The 12,003-nt window shown below is 44.5% G+C and overlaps 1 protein-coding gene across 2 annotated transcripts in view; it reads left to right on the top strand.

Annotated features, from left to right (window-relative positions):
* Positions 1 to 12,003, top strand: part of FAM227A (family with sequence similarity 227, member A) — a 57,685-nt gene that overhangs the window by 37,066 nt on the left and 8,616 nt on the right. For both annotated transcript variants that reach the window (XM_005883194.2, XM_014530851.1), the window contains 3 exons: positions 972 to 1,129; positions 2,342 to 2,494; positions 5,180 to 5,320. In XM_005883194.2, the coding sequence (XP_005883256.1) occupies positions 972 to 1,129; positions 2,342 to 2,494; positions 5,180 to 5,320 (452 nt within the window). The remainder of the gene's footprint in view (positions 1 to 971; positions 1,130 to 2,341; positions 2,495 to 5,179; positions 5,321 to 12,003) is intronic.

Consider the following 12,003-nt stretch of genomic DNA (forward strand, 5'->3'; position numbering starts at 1 on the left):
AGCCCGTCCCCCCTCCCCGCCCCAAGCCTTCACCATCCTATTGTCTGTGTCCATGGATTATTTCATATAATTATTATAGTTCTTTTATATAAAATATGTAATATTATCTACTCAATCTTGCATCTTGATTATTTTAATCTATTACACCTAAAGCAATATTTTTGTACCAACTCTTCATAAATATTTTATTTTTATTTTGTTAATTCTCAACCGAGAATATTTTTCCCATTGATTTTGAGAGAGAGTGAGTGGAAGGGACAGGGAGAGACAGAAAGAGATTGGTTGCTACCCGCACTCACTCCAACCAGGGCCAGGGATCGAGCCTGCAGCCTAGGTACATGCCCTTGACCAGAATTGAACCCGAGACCCTTCAGTCCTTGGGCCAGTGCTCTAACCACTGAGCAACCAGCTAGGGCTTCATAAACATTTTAATAGTGGCCTGCTATTCAACAAGCACCGATTAACTATTTCTTTGGTTAGGGATAGTAATATCTTCTTGAACATTATTCTAACCTTTTGTTACAGTAAAACAACATCTTAGGCACTAGTCAACATCTTGGTGCCTAAGCCGTTTTTCTTTCTTTTGGGTAACTTCCTTGGGATAGCATCCTAAAATGAGAGTTACCAGCTCAAAGGACATGAATGCCTTTACTTTTCTTTTCTTCTTCTTTTTTTTTTAAAGATTTTTTTAAAATATATTTTTATTGATTTCAGAGAGGAAGGGAGAGGGAGAGAGAGATAAAAACATCCATGATGAGAGAGAATCATGGATCGGCTGCCTTTTGCAAGTCCCCCACTGGGGATGGAGCCCACACCCCGGGCATGTGCCCTTGACCGGAACCGAACCTGGGACCCTTCAGTTCCCAGGCTGACGCTCTATCCACTGAGTCAAACCGGCCAGGGCCCTTTAGTTTCTTAATGCTGTAAAATTGACAGTACCCTTTATTTTCCCCCCTCTCTTTCCTGCTTAGTCTCACCCTGCCTGCAAAATCCCCGAGATGTCTTCCAACCTCTTCAACATTTACGGGAAGAGTCCTCTGGTTGTTTACTACCTGCTGAACTACGCCACCCTGCGGCAGTGTGGCAGAGACGTGCTGATGACCAGGACGGAAATAACCACGACCCTCCCATATCCTTCCCCGCTTCCTCTTCCCAGAGCATCCAGCCCTTCATACTGCGCCTGGCACATAGTAGGTGCCTGTCAAGGGTGGCCATTGATAGAAGCCCAAGAGTCAGAATCTTGCTCGTTTTAGTTCCACATCGGCCTCATGAACTGGCTGCGGGACCCTGGGCAAGTCGAATTACCTTGTGTAGAAAGCGTCTTCCCGGTACCAGGATGAATGGGCTAACCAGGTCCTCGAACATTGCAGCTCAGTCACACCTCCCGGATGCTCACTGACCCTGGAGTGTGTGTTGGTCAGGAATTTTGGGTGTTTCTCCTAACACACATCCCTTCTCCCAGACACATCAGCAAATTCCTGGCCCCATTGACGTTTATCCTAAAGATCTGGGAGAAAGCTCAGATCTTAAGAAAACAGGTGTGCCATGTGCTGGTGTCCTGAGTCTTAGCAGTTTACCACAGAGGGTCAGATATGGATTCAAACAGACCTGGACTCGGGGACAACTCAAGTGCTTCCCGGCTGAGTGAACTTAGACAAGTTCTAGCTTCTCTCTGGGCCTCATTTTTTCGTCTGTAAAATGGGGATAACAGGACCTGCCTCGTAGGACTTTCGCAGAGTACAAGCGCAATAGAGGCAAAGGCTGAGCATGGTGCCTGGCAGGTAACGAGTGCTTGAATGGTACCTATCTACGTACATACAGCTCCGCATCAAGAGGCTGCCCTATTGCACTTCATATCCTCAAACCTCTTCTGTCACATTTCATGGAGCTTTATTGTTTATGAAATGCTTTTCCTTCTATCACCTACTGTTCTGTAAAGACAGTGTAGTGTAGTGGGAGGAGCCTGGCTGGGCACACACAGACCTGGGACAGAGGGAGACAAAGAAAAAATTTTGACATACAAACATGAGCAAGGGATTGAGGCCTTGGTCCTGAAAGGAAAGAAAAGATGGGATTCCTTCCTATTCACCACTATGATAACAGTAAGAATCTTAGATGACAGTGTGAAAAAAGTGTTGCCTACCCCTTCTATCAGCAGGAAGAGAGAAGAACTGTATTCACAGACAGGGAGTGGCCTAGCCGTGGTGGGGATAGCCTCTTTCCAAAGCAGGCCCACTCTGCGTCTCCCGCCCTCCTCCCTGTGCACCAGGCACCTGCCTCCAATATGCTGAGAGGCAGTAGCGACCGGCAGGGAGGGGTTTTCCTTGACCATGAAAGTCACTGAGTCCAGCCTGACCTACGCTGATGTCATCAACCTGACCCTGTGCAACATGAAGAAGCGAAGGGACAACCTCCTGCAGCTGACCCAGTTCCGGTGCAATGAATGGAGTTACTTTGACGAGTACCTAGCGGAGCTGCAGGACAACTTCCTCAGGTGAAATCGTAGGCGCCAGAGTAACTCTGATGTGGGGGCTAGCCCCATGCCATCCTAAGCACATTCAGCTTTCCTTGTGGCCAGAATGTAAACTCCACGAGAACAGAGACCAGATCTTCATTTCATTCAAACATTGACTGGGTTTTAGATGATATTAAGGAATTCCTTTTGGTGTGTTCCTTTTTAAAAGGTATTATAATAGTTTTGTAGTTGTGTTATTTTCTAAGAGTCATATCTTAAGGAGATACATAATGAAGTATTTATGAATGAAATGACATGGTGTCTAAGATTTGCTTTAAAATAACCCACTTGGTGTGGGTATTGGTGTGGGGACACGGAGTGATAGGTTAGTCGAGATTGGCCTTATGTTGGTAACTGCTGACGTTAGAGAACGGGTAAATGGTGTTCTATACTCTTCTTGCTCTTTGACCATGCCTGCCTACTTTATTTACTTTTATATATAAATTTTATGTTATAAAATTTCAAATAGGTTTTTTTGAAATTTTGTTATAAAATTTCAAATAGATTTTTTTTTAAATGGTGGACATAACAAGAACAAAGGTGACACTGTCGATGTGGAATATTCCATGCAGATGGGCTGGGCCCTTTCGGACATGAGTCACCACTCTTTTCTCTAATAGAGCACATCGGTTAGGTCACAGGGGTCGGCAAACTCATTAGTCAACAGAGCCAAATATCAACAGCACTTCTTCAAAATAGACTCGCCCAGGCCGGAAACCGACTTCTGCACATGGGACACGAAGTTTCAATCGTACTGTATGTGTGCGCCCGCGTGATGTTTTGTGGAAGAGCCACACTCAAGGGGCCAAAGAGCCGCATGTGGCTCGCGAGCTGCAGTTTGCCGACGTCGCGACCCCTTTGGCTGGCGCTGACGCTGGACGGACTGAAGCTCTGGCTCCCACTCTCTCATTCTGTGTGAACTCGGTCCCTCAGCCCTGGGGGCTTGCGTGCCACCTACATGACAGGGACATTCACAGTAGTGCTCATGGAGTGGTTGTGCGAGTGAAAGATGTCCAGCTCAGTGCCTGGCTCAAAGGAAGTGAATGACGGCTGTTAGAGAATACACACAAGCCCATAACACGAAACTGCAAGGTCCAAAGGGAAGTATGCGGTGGGAGGCCTGGAGCAGCCCTCCCTCCCCCCGTCCCCCCAGGAAAGGCAATCCAGCAACTATTTTGCAAGGTTCTCTGCTCTGAGTGAGGAAGAGCCTCGTTTGCACACGCAGGTGGAGCCATGCGGGGAAGGAGCAGGGACAGTGCTGCTGGAGAATTCGTTTTCTTGTGAGTCGGAGGCCTGATCCTCACACTTGTCTAGGGCAAGCATCCACAACTCGGAAGGCTTTTTGCAGAGCTCTCTGAAATGTTTCCACACAGGACTCTTCTACAAGCTCAGGATCCTCTTACTAGTGGAAAGCAGGAGCCGAAGACATGTGCAGGCTGCCACATCTCAAGAAATGACAGCGCAGAAAATATTATCCAGGAATTACATCCAAGTTTTTCCGTTAGAAAACGTGATCATAACAAGGACAACTGGCCGCTGGTTTCGATCTCTTCATTGCGAGCAGAAGCAGGCGCCGGAAAGTGAAGGCAAGGTTGTGGCAGAAGATCGCGAAAATGAGAATGTTGTGTAACACCGTTCTTCCCTTTGACTTGGGAAAAGACCCCATCGTTGGAATAACTGCTGGTTGAGGCACAGCTCAAAGCTAGTTTTTAAATATCTGTCCTTCTCCATCTATCCTCCCACAGCAGAGAAGAATAGGACGACATCTTACTTCACTCTAACATGTATTTACTGCTATTTTGTCTGCCTTGAACACCCATAACCAGCTGCTCCATCAAGCAGATGTCCACATTTCAGAAGTCAGCTGGTATATTACCCAACTCAGCATTCCCACTGTGCACCCCAAGCTTATCTAAAGACAGTCCACTGAAAACCTCCTGTAATGCCAGCAGCAGCAGCCAACATTGTCGAGCACTTCCTGTGTCCCAGGCACTGTGCTAAGCGACTGTCCTGTGGTAACTCAACCCTCCACACGCCTTAGGTCAGCGGTTCTCAACCTGTGGGTCGCGACCCCTTTGGCGGTCGAATGACCCTTTCACTGGGGTCGCCTAAGACCATCCTGCATATCAGATATTTACATGACGATTCATAACAGTAGCAACATTACAGTTATGAAGTAGCAACGAAAATAATTTTATGGTTGGGTCACAACATGAGGAACTGTATTTAAAGGGCCAGAAGGTTGAGAACCGCTGCTAGGTGCTATTATTCCCGTGTAGAGGTGAGTACTCGGCGTGGAGAGGTGAATCCATTGGCCCCAGGTCACACAGCAAGTGCAGAGCTCCGACTGGAATTCAGCCGCCCTCCAAGCTCAGCTTCAGCTTCCTTCCGGGTGGTGGATCCCTCGCCTCCTCCTAATTGGAGGATGTGTTCCTTGGGTCAAGGGCTGCCCATTTTGCTCTCTGTTCCCAGGGCTGCTGGGACCTCAGTCACACAGCAAGGGCTGAGCTGCTGCTCCGAGACTAGCTCTCTGTTTATCAGTTTCTCTTGACAGGTGTCATGAATGAATATGTAAATACTTGCCTCTCTTTACCTACGAAGATAGGAGAGAAAAGTTCATACGGGCTCTGTAGTCTTTTTCCCTATGTGTCTTTTCTCCCACAGGGAGACGAAGAATTTAGACCAAAGAGAAGCCGATAAAAAAAGGGCAAACCGCACATTCATCCCACCTCCAGCCTTTTATGAGGAAACCCTGGAAAAGAAACCTAAAGCCGACCAGGAGAAGGAGACCGAATTTCTTCTAAGGTTTGTTCAAAAAAAAAAAAGATCAGAGGAAAAGTAGAAATCTGAGCAATGTAAGAATTCTTAATAATGGAAAAGTACATCAAAGTTCACTCACTCTTCTGTGTCCCTCGGTTCTCACTTTTAAAGTAGCCATGGTAGCAGGAAGAGTTGCCAGTGATTTTGTACTTCCTCCGTGTCAAGTGTTTGTTCTTTCTGAGATGCATGGGTCAGAGCTCTTTGGTTGCAAGGGCCAGGAAACCAGCTCAGACTAGCTTGAGCAGAAGGAAAATCTAGTGGCTGCAGTAACCAGGCAGCCCACAGGTAAGTTGGCTGCAGGCACGTTGGTCCTAAGGGCTCAATGATATTTTCAGGATCGCTTAGCATAACACTCTCCAGGTCCCTCCATGCTGTCTCAAAGGGTAAGAGATCCTTCTTTTTTACTGCTGCATAGTATTCCATGGTGTAAATGTACCACCGCTTTTTTATCCACTCCTCTACTGATGGGCACTTGGGGCTGTTTCCAAATCTTAGCTTCTAAAGCATAAAAAAAGATAATTTCGCCCTAGATGTTTTGGCTCAGTGGCTAGAGTGTCGGTCTGTGGACTGAAAGGTCCCAGGTTTGATTCCAGTCAAGGGCACATGCCTGGGTTGCGGGCTTGATCCCCAGTAGGGGGTATGCAAGAGGCAGCCAGTCAATGATTCTTTCTCATCATTGATGTTTCTGTCTCTCCCTCTGCCTTCCTCACTGAAATCAATAAAAATATATTTTAAAAAATAAATTATCTTTTTTTAAAATACATTTTTTATTGATTTCAGGGAGGAAGGGAGAGGGAGAGAGAGATGGAAACATCAATGATGAGAGAGAAACATTGATCGGCTGCCTTCTACACGCTCCACACACTGGGGATTGAACCCAAAACCTGGGCATGTGCCCCGACCGGGAATCAAACAGTACCCTCCTGGCTCATAGGTAGATGCTCAACCACTGAGGCACACCAGCTGGGCTTCTTTGTTATCTTTTTAATGTCCGTAGGATCTGTAGTGATGTCTCCTCTTTCATTTCTAAGATTAGTAATTTGTGTCCTTTCTTTTTTTTCTTCTTAGTTAGCAAGGCTAGAGGCTTATCAATTTTATTGATCTTTTCAAAGACCCAGCTTTTGGTTTTGTTGATTTTCCCTATTGATTTACTATTTTAAATTTTATTTATTTATGCTCTAATTTATTTGTTTTTAAATTTTTGAACAGTTGGGTTTATTTCAACAGCAAATGTGAAACTCATGCTTTAGGCAAGAGTACTACAGTAATTATATCAGGAATAGATGATTTCATACACTGTGTGCTCTAACTTTTTTTATTCTTTTCTTTTGCTTACTTTGGATTTAATTTTTTGCTCTTATTTTTCTAGTTTGCTCTTATTTTCTAGTCAAAACTTAGATTGATTTTAGATCTTCTTTGGCAATATCTATTATATAAAAAGCCTGTGGTCATCACACCATCATGCCTTAATGACCAATCAGCAGGAAGCTGCATTCGTGGGGTGGGCGGGGCTGCATGCGCAGTGAGGCGTGTGCAGTTGGGCAGGGACTTGACTCTGGAGGACTTGACAGGAGGTGTGGGCGGGTATCTGGGTCCCGCCTCCCACAGCAGCGGCAGCGGTGGCAGCCATGGGACTCTTTCTGGGTCCCTGAGCCACAGGACTCTGGGTCCTGGGTCTCACGCGATTTTGCGCGCTGGGCCCTTAGTATGTATATAATGCTATAAATTTCTCTCTAAGCACTGCTTTCAGCATCCCCCAAATTTTAATAAGTTGTATTTTCATGTTCATTTAGTTGAAAGTATTTTAAAGTTTCTGTTGAGATCTCTTCTTTGACCCATGTGTTACTTAGAAGTATGTTATTTAGAACAGTGGTTGCCAACCTTTCGGACCTCACGGACCACCAGTGGCCCGCGGACCACCGCTTGGCGACCGCTGATTTAGAAGCATGCTCTTTCTCTCTCTAGATCAGGCCCATGGCTTTCCCCCATCTCCTTCCCCCAGGCATGTTTTCTTTGCCTTTCTTTTTCCTAAGCTCCAAGGACCCTTCTTTGGCCTCTGTAACTTATTTCCTGAGCCCACACAGCCCAGCTGGCTCACTTCTTCCAGGACTCACTTCTGGCTCTGTGACTGTCTAAATCAGGGGTTCTCAACCTGTGGGTCGCGACCCCTTTGGCAGTCGAACGACCCTTTCACAGGGTTCACCTAAGACCATCCTGCATATCAGATATTTACATTATGATTCATAACAGTAGCAACATTACAGTTATAAAGTAGCAACGAAAATAATTTTATGGTTGGGTCACAACATGAGGAACTGTATTTAAAGGGCCAGAAGGTTGAGAACCACTGGTCTAAATAAACTTTTACTTGTATTTGGCGGGGGAGGTATGTTATTTAATCTCCAAGTATTTGGGGGCTTTCCAGTTCTCTGTTATTGATTTCTATTTGATTCCATTTTGGTCTGAGAACAGACATTGCGTGATTTCTGTTCTTTTAAATTTATTTTTTTTTTAAATCCTCACCTCAGAATATTTTTTTCCATTGATTTCCAGAGAGAGTGGAAGGAAGGGAGGAGGGGGAGAGAGAGAGAAAAAAACATCTTTTTTTGTTGTTTTTAATATATTTTTATTGATTTCAGAGAGGAAGGGAGAGGGAGAGAGAGGAGAGAGAAACATCAATGATGAGAGAGATTCATTGATCAGGTGCCTCCTACACTGCCACCCCCACCCCCACCCCGGGGATCAAGCCCGCAACCCTGGGATGTGCCCCTGACCGGAATCAAACCCGGGACCCTTCAGTCCGCAGGCCTACACTCTACCCACTGAGCCAAACCAGCTAGGGCAGAAACATCTTGATCAGCTGCCTCCTGCACCCCCACAGAAGCTAGGGAACCTGCAACTGAGGTACAATGCCCTTGACCGGGAATCGAACTTGCAACCCTTCGGTCCATGGGCCGATGCTTTAAGCACTAAGCCAAACTGGCCAGGGTTCAATTTCTTCAGGTATATTTTTTGGCCCAGAATGCAACCTGTCATGGTATATGTTACAGGTAAACTTGAGGAGAACGTATATTCTACTGTTGTTGGGTGGTGTGGTCTATAGATAACAATTATATCTAGTTGATTGATGGTATTGCTAAGTTCAATTATGTCCTTACTGACTTCCTGCCGGCTGCACCTGTCATATTCTGATAGGCAGTGTCAGTCTCCAACTGTGTAGTGGATTCATATATTTGTCCTTGCCGTTCAATCAGTTTTTGCCTCATGCAGCTTGATGTTCTATTGGTAGGAGCATACACGTTAAGAATTATGTCTTCTTGGAGAATTGACCTCTTTATCATTATATAATAACCTTATTTATTCCAGATAACTTTCCTTGCCTTAAAGTCTGCTTTGTCTGAAATTAGTATAGCTACTTCTGCTTTCTTTTTTCTTTTCTTTTTTAATTAAATTAATTTTTTTATTGTTTAAAGTATTACATATGTCTCCTTTTTCCATGATTGACCCACCAGGACAAGTTGAGAGATCTTTTTTTTAAAATTTTGTTTTATTGCTTAAAGTATTACAAAGAGTATTACATATTTCTCCTCCCCCCCCTTGACTCTTATTCACTTTTAAAAATATATATATTTTTATTGATTTTAGAGAAGAAGGGAGAGGGAGAGAGAGATGGAAACATCAATGATGAGAGATAATCATTGATTGGCTGCCTCCTGCATGCCCCCTACTGGGGATGGAGCCCGCAATCCGGGCATGTGCCCAGTCTGGGAATTGAACTCTGATCTCCTGCTGATTCGTAGGTCAAGGCTCAATCACTGAGTCATGCCAGCCGGGCTCTGATTCTCTTTTATATCCTTGGTGTTCAAGTTGGGGCCTACAATATAGAAGGGACTCAATAAATATTTGATGAATAGATGTGGAGTCAATGGACCACTGTTTGATAATCTGTTCAGAAATGGAATCATCCAGATTGAAGCTTTTACATGCACTTGCAAAGTCCCAAGCAGAGACAAGAATGCTAGTGCCTGAAGCCCTGACACCTGGAAAGCTTGATTCTCTCAATCTGTCTACTTTCTGCCAGATTCTCCCAAGTAGTGCCTACTCTTGGACTCTTGATTCCCTATTCCACGTGCCAGACAATTCATGCCGCCACTCCTTGCTATTACTCTGTAATGCAGATTGCTCGCCTAGGATGCCAACTGTTGTCTGTGTCCATGTTCTCAGTATTCTGTGTCCTGCATTCCTAGCTGCATTTTTCCCCATCACTTGTAGCGGCATTCCAATGGCTGTCTTCACCTGGTTCCTCCCAATTTATCCTTTCCTCCATGGTGTGGCAATGTATAAGCAGGAAAGAAATGGCAAGCACAAAGGCTGTAACTGAGAGAATTCTATGAAAGTATCATCTAAAGAGGTATAGGCGAGGTTAAGAGAACCAAAAGGCTTGGTAAAGCATCCAGGGATCAGCAATGGTGGGAAATTATTGCCATCCCAGAAGCAAAGGGGCTAGAGTGAGCAATAGTGTTTTGGGAGCCTAGAAAAAGGGTGGAGTCTTAGAAAAAGAACTGCTGGACAAAAGCTGTAACCTCAGAATAAAACCACTGCCAAAAGTGTGACCAAGCGGCCCTAGCCGGTTTGACTTAGTGGATAGAGCATTGACCTGGAAGTGAAAGATCCTGGGTTTGATTCTGGTCAAGGACACGTGCCTGGGTTGTAGGGGGCGTGCAGGAGGCAGCTGGTGATTCTCTCTCATCATTGATGTTTCTATCTCTCTCTCCCTCTACCTTCCTCTCTGAAATCAATACAAAATATTTTTTTTCCATTGATCTATATGTCTGTTCTTGTGCCAGTACCAGGCAGTTTTGAGAACAGTGGCTTTGTAATACAGTTTGATATCTGGTATTGAGATCCCACCTACTTTGTTCTTCTTTCTCAGGATCGCGTCAGCTATTTGCGGTCTTTTTTTTAATTCCAGATGAATTTTTGGAGAGTTCGTTCTAGGTCTGTGAAATATGCCGTTGGTACTTCTGCTTTCTTTTGATTAGTGTTAATTAGCATGGTATATTTTTCTCCATCAATTTACTTTTAACTGCGTTCTCTTTTTTTATTATGATGATTGATTTTAGGGAGAGAGAGAGAGAGACATTGATTGGTTATTTCACTTATTTATGTTTTCACTGGTTGATTCTTGTATGTGCCCTGACCAGGGATCGAACCTGTAATCTTGGTGTATGGGGATGATATTCTGACCAACTGAGCTACCCAGCCAGGGCTTAACCCTATTCTCTTTTAAGAAACATTTCCAGAAGTCCCAGACATTTCCACATATACCTCATTGCTAGAACATTCTACATGACTACAACATCTTCCTTTTTAAGAAAATATCATTTTAAAAAGCATTTTGAGCCCAGCCGGAGTGGCTTAGTGGTTGAGCATCGACCTATGAACCAGGAGGTCATAGTTCAATTCCCGGTCAGGGCACATGCCCAGATTGCGGGCCCAGTGTGGGGCATGCAGGAGGCAACCAATCAATGATGCTTTCTTATCGTTGATGTTTCTATCTCTTGCTCCCTCTCCCTTTTTCTATGAAATCAATAAAAATATGTTATTAAAAAAAAAAAAAAGAAGAAGCACTTTGAGTCCAGCTGGTGTGGCTCAGTGATTGAGCATCAACCCATGAACCAAGAGTTCACCAGTTCGATTCCTGGGCAGGGCACATGCGTGGGTTGCAGGCTCGATCCCCAATGGGGGGGGGGGGGCAGTGCAGGAGGCAGCCAATTGATGTTTTTTTCTCATCAATGTTTCTATGTATCTATCCCTCTCCCTTCCTCTCTCTCTAAAAATATCAGTAAAACATTTTTAAAAATTCAGCTTGCAAAAAACAAAAAACTATTCTGAATGCTCTTTTATAATTATATAATTACTAGAGGTCCGGTGCACAAATTCGTGCACCAGTGGGGTCCCTCGGCCTGGCCTGCGGGATTGGGCCGAAACTGGCTCTCCAACATCCCCTGAGGGGTCCCAAATTGCAAGAGGGTGCAGGCCAGGTCAAGGGACCCCACCAGTGCAAGATTGGGGCCGGGAAGGGATGCGGGAAGTTGGCCAGCCAGGGAGAGACCGTGGGAGGGCTTCAGAGCATGTCCAGCCCATCTAGCTCAGTCCTGATTGACCAGACCCCAGCAGCAAGCTAACCTACCGGTCAGAGCATCTGCCCCTTGGTGGTCAGTGCACATCATAGCGAGCGGTTGAGTGGCCTTAGCATATCATTAGCATATTACGCTTTGATTGGTTGAACGACCAACCAGTCGACCGGACACTTAGCATATTAGGCTTTTATTATATAGGATTACTATTTTATAATTTTGTTGAGGTATAATTTACTATAAAATCTGCTCATTTTAAGGGTACAGTATTTTTTTAGTAAATTTATATAGTTTTGCAACAATTACTACAATCTAGTTTTAGAACTTTTTTTATCACTCCAGAAAGATCCTTATGCCCATTTGTAGTCAATCCCAATTACCTCCCCCCCTTTTTCATAATCTCCCTGGAAGTACCATATTACATTACCACTTTATTTCAAGGGCCAGATATTAGTCCCATTAGTTTCAAAGAAGGCTGGAAAATATAGGTGTTTTTATTTTATTTTATTTTATTTATTTTATTTTATT

The sequence above is a fragment of the Myotis brandtii genome, unplaced genomic scaffold, assembly GCF_000412655.1.
Source record: "Myotis brandtii unplaced genomic scaffold, ASM41265v1 scaffold78, whole genome shotgun sequence".
NCBI classification, from domain to species: Eukaryota; Metazoa; Chordata; class Mammalia; order Chiroptera; family Vespertilionidae; genus Myotis; species Myotis brandtii.